Source organism: Ammospiza nelsoni, chromosome 2 (genome assembly GCF_027579445.1).
Source record: "Ammospiza nelsoni isolate bAmmNel1 chromosome 2, bAmmNel1.pri, whole genome shotgun sequence".
Classification (NCBI taxonomy): domain Eukaryota; kingdom Metazoa; phylum Chordata; class Aves; order Passeriformes; family Passerellidae; genus Ammospiza; species Ammospiza nelsoni.
The window spans coordinates 52,796,014-52,808,201 of record NC_080634.1 but is presented as its reverse complement, the minus strand read 5'-3'; the positions used below and the strand labels follow the sequence as shown (position 1 = coordinate 52,808,201).

Below are 12,188 nucleotides of genomic sequence, written 5' to 3'. Positions count from 1 at the left end.
CACTTACTACTATGGTGATCTTTCCCATAATTTGTTTAACTGGAATCATGATGTCCATGACAAATAAATTCAAGAAGAACTCTGGAATCTTCTTGCTTAGATACATTTGAAACATAACTGGACCAAATCCAAAGCAACTTTATCTAAGAGTCCCTTCTGCACGCAGGGGGAGAGACCAGATGGTCTCAACACATCCCTTTCAACCTAAATGACTCCGTGAAAATGTCACCTTGTCTTAAAAATAGCCTTTTGTATTCCAATAATTTGGAATAATAAATGATTTTTTCATCAGCATCCATTTTTTGTATCTTTTTCAATTATTATATTTTGATTTCCATGTTCAGATAAGTCCCTTTTCTCCAAAGTAGAGAGCTTCTGCAACCCTTGGGGCTAGTTGACTGTCTTCCTGAGCTGGGGTAAGTAGACAGAGAGCTTACTAATATAAAAATTTGTCTCTCTGTCAGAGAAAATAAAAGTAGATGCTTGCACATGTTGATTTTAAAATTAGACAAAGCACAAAGTTACAAACAAAACAGCATGCAGCAAAACACATTTTGACAATAAGCATTACAGTAGTTGTGAAATTGAGCTGTATTCTCTTACAAGTGTATAATAGCTATAGGATGAGAACACATATTTTTACACATCTGTTTCCAGGTATTAAAAAATATTTTTTCATTTTTTCCTCCTTTAAACATACAACTAACAGAAGGTAGAAAAATGATGCTGATCATACAACAATACTTTTGAGCATCTCATTTCTTGGCTTTCCAAGCAAATGGATTTATTGGGCAATGCTGGAATAAAGAACTACTGCTCCAGCTTTGGCTTCTGAAGTCATGTATGGAAACTTCTTTTTTTCAAAGAACCATGAAAAAAGTAATTTTTGTGATTCACTGTCATCCTCAAAGAAAACCCCCCAAAAAACATAACTCTTTTGTCTGGGATTTTTCTTTCAAAAGGCTTTAAAACCATTTCTGAAAACATACCAACTCAGATTCAACCTCAACTTCCTGAAAAACTCAGTTTTACTTACAGTGGTCTGTACATTGTTATTTATCTGTGCTTGGGTACCTTATAAAGAGCTTTGAAGCAGTCTATTGGACTTTGTAATTAATGGGGTTTTTTGCTCTTAGTTTTTTGCAAATTTCTATATTTGGGCAATTTCTCTAGCACTAGCAAACACTTTTTTTAAGAAGGAAAGGCAGCACTTTGCTACCACACAATGAATCAAACCAAGTTCTATGATCTCACAGACAATTTTTCTTGAACTTTTCGTTGAAAAAAAATCCTTTTTCCCTCTAATATTCAAAGTCAGAAGTACAAATTTCCTTCACATTCATCCTGCAGTTTTCTTCCCCATATTTTTTTCTCCTCCCTCTGCTGTAACAACAGGTTCTTTTGGGAGTACTAAAAGACCCTTCACTATGCATTTTTTGTTTACTGCTGAAACCTGTCAAGCTTAGTCACCAACTGCTCTCACCAAGTCATATTCCTATTCCATAGGACAGCACAATCAGAGAGATGAGGCATCACACACTAAGCATTTCCAGGATGTGGAACTTATTTCTGTCTCTGCTACAGTCAGTAAAGATGGTCACAGCTAGAAACATACACATAAAAAAGCTATTTGCTCCTGACTATGCTGCTTTCCTGTTCCAGTTTTACAAGACTTGATGCTGAGGCTGAAGCTCAAGGAAGCAAAAACACTGAGTTACCTACACAAAAATGTCAATCTGGAGTCTCAAAAAAGCAGTATAGACATTTTACACATAACATCACCAAAGCTAGTTTAGCTCTGTTGAGACATCAGGCTATTATACCACACCCACATTTTCTATTTGAATATATGATAACCAAATTTCTCCACATATTTTTATAAATGCTTGCTTTTACGACATTATAAAATGCACCAATTGAGGCCTAAAGTTATACATTAATATTACATATTGTACTGTGAATAGTGTCATATGACATAGCAGGAAGATCTTCACGTGAACAGAGCAACACTGATCTGCCTACATAAAGCTTTTAACCAGAAAAATTGAATTTGTTACTTTACTATGATTCACCAAATTTTTTTTAAAACCTTCAAACCACATTATTCAGAAGTTTATTGAGGATGATGATTCTGACAAAATTTATTGCTGAAATGTGTGTGTCTGTAAGCAAATGTCTAAGGAATGGTACATCTGATGGCAAAATATCACATTTCTCGAGTTAATTGCTTTATAAATGACTACACATTTTTTAATATGTATCTACACATTCAAATCTTGTACAGAGAAACCAATGTAATATCTAAACAACAAGAAGAAAATCAATTTGCATGTAAAACAGGATAAATTTTGACTTTTTAGGGCCAGGAATTATATTTGACAGGTTTTATTTCCTCCACTATGCATTATGTACTTTAACAAAAGCATGTGAACACAAGATAATGATGAAAAAACATATACTAAACAACTCAAAAATATATTCCAGAATATTTATTTAAAATACTTTCTAAAGCTAACATATGACTCAAATTGTATGGAGCATGAACTTTGGGATATGAAAAGCTAACATGGGAGTTATATTTTTATGCACTTCAGCAGATCAGCAGACTTTGATTCAAAACTGGTATTCATATAATGAGATACACAGGTATCAGTATTTCAGAATTCATCATTCTGAGTAGCAACACCTAAATTTTTCATGAGCTGGCACAAAGAAAACTAGTCCTTTTTGTATTAAAAATTACCAAAAGCATATCTTGGTAAGATAGACTACTTCCTCATCAACAAGTAAAGATCAGCTAGATCCCAAGAGGTTATTAACAATACCATAATACAAAAGTTAACAGTTACATTTGTCATTAGATTCACATTATACTTAAAATGAAAATTGAACTGTCATCAAAATACTTTTCTGGCTATAAAATTGGAAAAATGTTTTTGTTTTAAGAAAACCACAAGTGACCTCAAAGCTACATGACAAAATTACAATTGGTGAATTTGAACCACAAATACACACCAAGAGAAATAGTGGAACATTAAGTTGATGTGTGAACAAAGGCATTCCCTCTCTAAGAGATTGGTTTCTCAAAAAAAAAAAAAATTCAAGCACTGAAATTCAATACACAAATTCTAAACCCATAAAAAATAGAAATGGGCTTCATAGCAAAATACATACGAGACTGATATCAGTGACAAAACACATAATGCTTGCTGTACAGAAAAGTCAATGCTTCAGTCAACTAACTGCAACACTGAAGGCCACAAAATCATCATTCCCCTAGGACTACTAGGCATAGAGTCGAAATAAACACTAAAATGATCTAGAGGTGCAATCAAGATTTACTACTAAAAATGAGAAATCCTAAAACAGCACTGAAATGGAAGAAAGTTCAGAGCATTATATCATACAGCATCAGATAATGAAACTCTAGCATTGCCAGCAAAATTTTTCAAGACCTTGGCAACAGTTACCAAGTACAGAATTTTCAGAAACAGAATGAAGATATTTAAGTAATTAAATGTAGCCATTCTACAAATACTCACAATTCATCTCTATCTGAAGCCAATTAAGCAGTAGTTTTGAAAAACATGCTGACTTTATAGAAGCGTTACACTATAAACTATTACATGTCTCTTGAATTGATTCTGAACTGTAACTCTGCATGAACACAAGAGCATTTACTTATAAACGAGGAACTATGATTAACACCATAGCACTAAGGGGATTTTAGCCCTCCTCCCAGAAGGGATAAAATCCCCTTAGTCAGCACACCTTCAGTGCTCCTCCTTACTGCAAACACCACTTTGCTTACCTTGCGTGGCTGAAAGTCGTACTTCACACAGTGCTGGAAACCTTTGCCTTTTGACTTCAAGGATGTCACTATCAAGCAGTTGCCAACAAAATGAGCAGAATACCCAACACCTTTGCTAGTGCGGAAACTGAAAAGAAAGAATTAGGAATTAAATTGGGAAAAGAGGAATTATTTTATAGTAAAAAGGGCCAAATACTACTTTAATCTGCCGTGAAAAAGAAAATAAATTTGTACCCAGAATGGTGAATCTAATTTTCTTTCACCATTCTTTTTGGAGAGCTACTCACCTTCAGCACTTAATTGATTCCAAGCTACATTTTAAAAATCAGTACTTTTTTTTTTCCTAGAATTCAAAACAGCAAATATGTCTATCATGTTTCACCCTCAGTTTCTTAATTAATCATATTTTAAAATAACGCATCTGATTAAAGTTGTGAAAAAATATCCATTACAGAAAAATTGTGAGATGCCTTGCAGTTTTAGGGGGTTCAGAGAACAATGCAGCTGATATGACATACAAATTTGGATTCAAGGTAATTATCATGCACAAGAATTATTTTTCAAGACATTAATAAATTATGCTAATGATATACAAAGTTTTAATTTTCTGAGTTGTGGATTTACTTTCATTTGTCAAATGGATAAAGGACTGAAATTTTAGGAAAGTCAGTTTAACAAGGATTTCCAAGCTTTCTTGTGACAAATGTCATAAAGACAGACAAAGCAGAAAGCTCATACATTTCATATTTGAAATCAAAAGCATTTTTAAAAGAAATTCTAGACTTCTTAAAAAAAACACTTTGCAAAGGTAACTGGTGAAAGCTCATGAATGACATTATGGCAAGTCCACATCTACAGCTATGCTACTGAATCACTTCTGAAAAGCTAAGTACAATGAAGAGCTGTTTGCTTTTAATAATATGAAGCACACTGTATACAACTTCTAGAAATTTCTTTAATAAATAACCAATGGCTGAAATACAAGGTCTAGATGGTGAATTTCATCTGTGAATTCTGAAATGAAGCTTTGCAAATATAAGAAAAAAACCTACTAATTTTGAGTATTTATACAAAGTCCTGTAGCTTACTAATTAGTACTTTCTGATTCTCTTTATGTAGCTAACTTATTAAATAATTTTATGTTATTGCAATAATAATGTTTTAAATTGTTTCGTTGTTGAAATATTTTCTTCAAACACTTTTACTAGTTTTTTCCTAGGAATTTTAAGACATGAAAGGTACATGCAAACACTAAGGTCAAATTTCATCTTCCTTTATAGCTGCTGAAATAGTATATTTTTAGTCTACCCTACTACATATATACAATCTTCATTTTAACACAGAAAAAATTTCATATTTGAGAAACTTATTCCATCTTCAGAAACTTACAGTTAAGTCAATAAGTGTGCACAATTTAGGGAGAGGATCACATTGTTCTCTTTGCTCATTTTCAAAAAAATAGTTAATAAACCATGATCTTATCAGAAAAAATAAACTTTAAAACATAGGTGTTGTGATTATACCCTGAGGTGATCACAGCTTATACACTCATCTCCTATGAGGGCATTTGTAAAGGAGGTAAAAAAAAAGACATGTAAATTCTCAAATTCTAGAAAGCCACTTTTTTTGTAATGACTTAGGACACCTTTTTAAAAAGTACTAAAGGATAATTTTTAAAATTTTTATAAACAAAGTAAACAGAACTGGTAATAACACCTATAGATGATTTTTCTGCACCCTAATGAATCCTTGCACAGAAGTTCCTACTTCCAGTCTTGAAGTATATATAGTATTCATTTTTTCCCCAGTTCAGGCTGTGTCTTCCTCATTCCTTCACCTGCTTCCCTATATTGTACCCAGTTTTCTCTCCCCTCAAGCAGCTGTGCTGAAAAGGAGCATTATTCCCTGCCACTGTCTTTAATAAGGGCTTACACAGAACTCTCTTTGCAGAAAAGAAGAAAGCACTTTAATAAATGTAAAGTGTCCTCTCTAAATAAATCTAAGACATAACCTAAGAATGAAGAGAAATATCATATGCTGTCCATTACCACTGACCTCAAAATTGAACACTTTGTAACACTGCCATTCCTTTGCATCTTTTGAAGGCTATTTTTACCTTGGATCATGCCAATGATCCGGTTTCTACAATGACCCCACAGGCAGCTCTACCCCTCAACAAAAGGAGCAGTGAACAGACTCATGGAAGAATATCACTATACACACATAAATCTGAATTACCCAAATACACAACCTGCACAACCACAGCACTGAATTTAGTGCAATAAAAGAAAGGTTATAAAACTCAAAATACAGCTCTTACAATAAGAGCAACTGAATGTGCTGTGAGATGGTTTGAGACTTTGATTTATCTCCTTAGGGCCTTACACCATTCAAACAACTTCTCAGTAGGTAACTAGAACTCTCACAATGCCAAATCTGTTTCTCTGCAATGTCATTTCTAAAATAGTTTCATTTAGCAGAATCACATTCTGAAGGATAATAAAATGATACAGAGATTCGCTACGTTCTGACAGTGTTATATTATTTGATTAGAGATGTCAAATATAATAGTTTCTCTTAAATTACCAACAGCCAACCACTGTAAATATCAATGTTTTTACATGATAAAATATTATTACCATGTATAAAATGCATCCTAACACTTTGAACAATAGCTAGAAAGCATTTTGAAATAAAGAGTATCTCTTGAAGAAACGTCTACATCTTTCAAATTTTCTCCCTTTCCTATCCGTATTGGTTACTGGGCTGATTTTAACTCCATTATGGTCAAATCAGACTGTTCCTGAAATTTTAAACACTGAGTTGTCCTTAAGTGTGTAACTTCCTGGAGTTCAGCACACAAACATGAGAAAACAATGAAATAATGAAAAAACTGCTCATTTCTTAGCATGGCTCTTTGCCTTGGAATAGAATGAATGATTTTATAAACATGAATTGTTTTTCCTCCAAATTAATTAATTTCTTATATAAGAGAAATTAAGAAGCTGAGTACTCAAATGTGTGCTGTTTACCTCAACATTATACCATATAATATTAATCTTGACATTTTCCTTCTTGCCAAAGGTAATGTAGGCTAGGACTGGTCTTTAGAATACTCCAAAGTTCCCTTACCAATTACCTACATGTGCAGAACTTGCCACATCCAAAGATGACATGCATGGAGACAACAAGAGCAGCACCATCAATAGCCATATGGTTTTATGAGCCTTAAATTAACCTCCCATATCAGCTGGAACTCAATTTTGCTACAGTTTGTTCATATAACCTTTACAATTATGCTTCCTTTCAGCCAGTTTCTTAAAGCAGATACTAAATGTTATTACACTTCCATAGCAAGAGAGCATTCTCCCTTCCACCAGTGGGATCCAGTTTAGGGATTCCAGTTTCTTTAGGTTAGGATTTTAGGAGCAATTTAACCTATGTTCATAGTACCATTATTGATAAGGTATTTATTAATTCTTGCCTGAATGGTGTGGGTGAAATTTGCTTTCTACTAACTTTAGAATTCCACTACAGGCTTTTGCAACTGTTCTGCATTATCTCTGTTATCATAAGTTCAAAAGAAGGTCTGAAAATACTAGACAGCTTGATTTTTGGATGGTTTTGGTTTTTTTTCTTTCCTTCCTGTCTCTACATTTGTAAAACTAAAACATAGAACACACTTTCAGAAGTTTTAACCATTCTTCCATTTAATGTTTGTAGAAGCATTTGGACTTCCTATGGACAAAAAACAATTACGATATACCAGCCTCATTTCACCTTCTAATTCTTTTACAGAACCTGATACATAATCTTATAGAAAACATCTCTTAAAAAATAAAAGAACACAAAAAAAAACCCCTTAATAAACCAATCAATCAGCATCTGGATTGATCACATGTAATTCAAGGCCTTACTTAATAATTATGTTACCCATCTCTTTTTTTAGCAGGAACAAGTAAAATGGTTAAGGGGATGGAGACTTCCCAGTTGAGAGTGCTATAGGTGAGTCCTAAATATCTAAACTCTTTATGACAAAGAATCTACACCTTATTTTTAAAGAAACATTTCCAACAATCTATTAAAGTATGATAAGGATTACTATTATTTTTTTTTTTTTACTATGTCTTACAATTGTGATAGTGATGATAGTACTATGTATCTAAAAGTCTGAATTTTCTTATTTTGCAGTCTACTCACTGGATCTCCAATTAAAAAAAAAAAACCAAACAAACAAACAAACAAAAAAAAAAAACCCAAAAAAACAAAAACCCCCATTCATTATAAAATGTGTTTTCCAAGGGACAGTTCACTCCCAAGTGTTTTCTGAATAGTACCAGTTTTTCCCATGGTCTCTTAAAAGAAGCAGCAAGTCTGAACTGTAACTGACATTCCAGCAATGCTTTTGCCAAGATTTCAGGAAGGGATCACATCACCTTTATTGCCATCTCTGTTCAGACTATCCTTAAAAAGATCACATTAGCTCTTTCAGCTAGAGCAATGGAAATGGATTTTATGGTCAGTTGCTAACTATAAAAATCCTTAACATCCTGCTGTAATTCCTGCTTTCTAACATATGGCTATTCATTCCACAAGCATGGCAGCCATTACCCACTGCTAGGTACATGATATGGTTGGCTTTTACTAAAATTTCTGCTACAGAATTCTGAACCTTACCCTTTGAATTTGACTGCTCTGCCTTGTTCTTATTTGTTTTTCATGCAGATGTCAGACTTCTAATTTTCTTCCAGGATTGTCACACTCGGTTTATAATTGGTAAGATAGCTACAATACTATTCCAATATATAAGTGTTAATAGGCTGTCAGCAGCTGCCCAACACCATTCTCAGAGACACCTAAAATTACATTTTTTAGAAATAACCAAACCAGCATACAGTTCTTGAAGCAGGGTTTAGCATGTCCCTAATAACAGAACAGTGGCAATTTTCCCTCACATCTGGCAAATGAGAAAGCATTCACTACTCTTTTCCATTTTTAAGAATGAGTTTTCACATAATGGTTGATGTGATTTAACTGCTGTCTCACACCACAAAGGCACTGCACTCACTTAAAGACTTGAGTTATTTATACAACCCATATTTCACCTAAGCTGAAAAAGATATTACATGACCAAAAATCGTGTCAAAAGAAAATACACATTTGCTTTGGTATCTTTCTCTTGGTGGTAGTTGTGTGTGACACAACTTTCATGTGGCAAAATCTGAAACCTGTGTAAAGTTTAGATGGATATTTTTTCCTGTTTTGAATTATTAATTAGACCTTGACTTAATTTATTATATAAAAATAAGAATAATTTATTATATAAAAATAAGAATAATTTGCATTGCTCCTGTCATGGCAAAGTCTGCAGGGCTACATCTTAGACCCTGTGTTTTTCAACATTTTCATTTATGACTTGGATGCAGGACTGGAAGGGATAAAAGCATGTTTGCAGATGGTAGAAAACTGGGAGGAGCTGTTGACCCATTTGAAGGCAAGGAGGTCCTGCAGAGACAAACTTAAAAATAAGAGGACTGGGAAATCACCAACCATATGAAGTTCAAGAAAGGTAAGTGTGGGATTCTGCACCTGGGATGAGGAAACCCTGGATGGACAAACAGGCTGGGGAATGTGATGCTGGAAAACAGCGGCTTGGAAAGGGCCCTGGGGGTCCTGGTTGGTTGCAAATCAAATTTGAGTCATTGTGCCCTGGCAGCCAGGAAGTCCAGGAGTGTCTTGAAGTGCATCAGGCACAGCATGGCCAGCCAGGCAAGGGAGGGGATTGTCCCACTCTGCTCTGAGCTGGGGTAGCCTCACCTCGAGTGCTGGGGGCAGTTTTAGACACCAAAATATTAGAAAGATGTTAAACTATGGGAGAGTGCCTGAAGGAGGGCCGCAAGGATGGTGAAGGGCCTGGAGGGGAAGCTGTAGGACAAGTGGCTGAGGTCATTTGGTCTGTTCAGCCTGGAGGAGAGCGCATTGCAGTTACAACTTCATTGTGAGGGGAAGAGAAGAGGCAGGCACTGATCTAAAATCTCTGTGACAGGACCAGTGACAGGACCCAAGGGAACTGCCTGAAGTTGTGTTGGGGAAGGTTTATGTTGGATATTAGGAAAAGATTTATCACCCAGGGGTTGTTGGGTCCTGAAATGGGCTCCCCAGGCAAGCGTTCACAGCACCAAACCTGACAAAGTGCAAGAAGTGTTTGGACAATGCTCTGAGGCACATGGTGTGATGGGGATGGTCCTGGGCAGGGCTGAGTTGGACTCAATGCTCCTGATGGGTCCCTTTCAACTCAACAGATTCTGTGATTTCCTTCTGAGATCAGTATATATTCAGTTTCTTTTATACACATTACATTCAAATAAAATTTTCACATTTCTGGGGAACCAGTCATCAGTTAACCGTTTTTATACCCACGGATCTACTTTCAATTATCTTTAGCTAATGTGCAAACTGTGCACTCCAAGTTTAACACATTTATTTTGTAGTGCTGACATCACCTGAGAATCTTAACCACCACAAACAAACAATATGACAACATTCTCTATTTAAAGGTCTAAGAATTAATATATTTTAGAATTCCTAAAGAAACCATATCACTAGATTTTATGGTTTATCTGCAAAGCACATGTCTTGAATCCATGTATTTCTGAATCACAAAGAGAAAAGGAACAGATGGTTTTCTAAGAGTTTGCATACAGTGAGCAGTCATTAAAACCTTCAGATATTTGGCAGGGGTGGGGGGAAAGCATGTCAGGGACTAAAAGATAAGAAAGATTAACTGTTGTTGGGAAGCCAGAACAAACCATAACTGCTACTTACCAATAGAGATAGGGTTTATCCTTATCTACATTGATATTGTTTAGTGGATCCATACGAAACCAGGTATTAAGAGTAAACCCATTTTGATAAGGCCACTTAGCAATAGGAGGCAATGCAATTGCCTGGACAGAGGAAAGAAAAAAAAGAAACAAATAATTAGTTTTTTGAGAAATACTGTTAAAAGTAATGCCTTCGCAAAATTCTGTGTCATTCTAGATCTGTAGATCTGCTTTAACTTTCAAATATGAATTATAGAAAAAAATCCTTTAAATAGTGCTTTTGAATTAATGTATTACTTTTCTATCTATTTTTAAATTATTTAAATTACATAAATTCTATCAATAGAGGACACAAAATTAAATTTGTGAATGGGCATTATTAAGAGAACAAAAAGAAAAATTACTCCTTCAGAAATTAAACTATAAATTCAGCTTCTAACAATTATTAATATCACCATTAAACTTAAAAATAAAATCAAATTAATTAAAACATAAAATAGAGATTCATTGTTAAAACTAAAATTAAACATTTCAAAGAACACCTTTGGGATATGGTTTCTGCCTCCTGAGAGACAGTTTCCTGCCTGAAGCAGAAGAGCTACTTGATGACAAATGGGAACCTGGGAGTAGTACTACTACCAAGCGCAAAGTGCCCTCCAACTGGAGTGACTAACATGCCACCTGCACAGACTGGTAGAGATGTAATAGGGTACTGAGAAGAGCCCTGCAGCTCTCAGTGCATCTGTAGACTCTTGGCTCCTTCATATTGCCACTGAAGTCCTGGATACACAAGGAGCTCACACTTAACTTTAGATAGAGCCAACCTGAAATCTACAATGCTGATTAAAAGTTATGGTACTTCTCTGTCTAATGTCAACCTTGTGCATCACACCTGAAAACAAACTCAGTGCTAGTGAAGCAGTCCTGTTCACTCTTTCTTCTAAAGAAGTGCTTTGTTTTTTGGATCATTTTATAAATTTCTGCCCATGGTTCACTTCAGAGGATGTATCCTCTCCAGAACTTCATAGTGTAATCCAACAGGCACTAATAAAGAAGTGTAAATTTGAAACTTATATTTTTAGATTTACAGGTGTGCAGTTCATCATGAGTAGTATGTGAAAGAAGATCCCGGAAGAATCAAAGGAAAGGGACTCTGCATTTCAATCAAGAATTCCTATTATAGATGCACATCTTTGGACAGGAAGGAATATTTAAAATTCTTCTCCTGCAAAATCTTTTTTGAACCTCTGATAAAAAATTAAATTTAAGAGAGAAATTTCATCAGGGTTTTCCTCTGAAGCCCAGAAATGTCAAAGCAGTATCACTGTAGACATTCATATTCTGCAATACCTTTCTTGCTGGTGGATGTACTTGTAAAAGATGTTAACTGTGGTTTTAATTTAGCAGGAGATAATGAAACTTTCTCTTTCAAAACTTCGTAATTAATTCTTTACACAATCTGCCCTATGCATTTTGCTGACACATCTGTTTATAAGGCTGGATATCAAACAAGATCAAAGACGTAATCCAGCAAAAAATAACCCAGGTGTAAA

The 12,188-nt window shown here is 34.8% G+C and overlaps 1 protein-coding gene across 4 annotated transcripts in view; it reads right to left on the bottom strand.

The window, feature by feature from the left end:
• NBEA (neurobeachin) overlaps positions 1-12,188 on the bottom strand; it is a 454,173-nt gene that overhangs the window by 354,575 nt on the left and 87,410 nt on the right. For all 4 annotated transcript variants that reach the window (XM_059493594.1, XM_059493591.1, XM_059493592.1 and 1 more), the window contains exons 5-6: positions 10,637-10,758; positions 3,812-3,938 (exon numbers count right to left, since the gene is read on the bottom strand). In XM_059493594.1, coding sequence (XP_059349577.1) covers positions 3,812-3,938; positions 10,637-10,758 — 249 coding nt within the window. The remainder of the gene's footprint in view (positions 1-3,811; positions 3,939-10,636; positions 10,759-12,188) is intronic.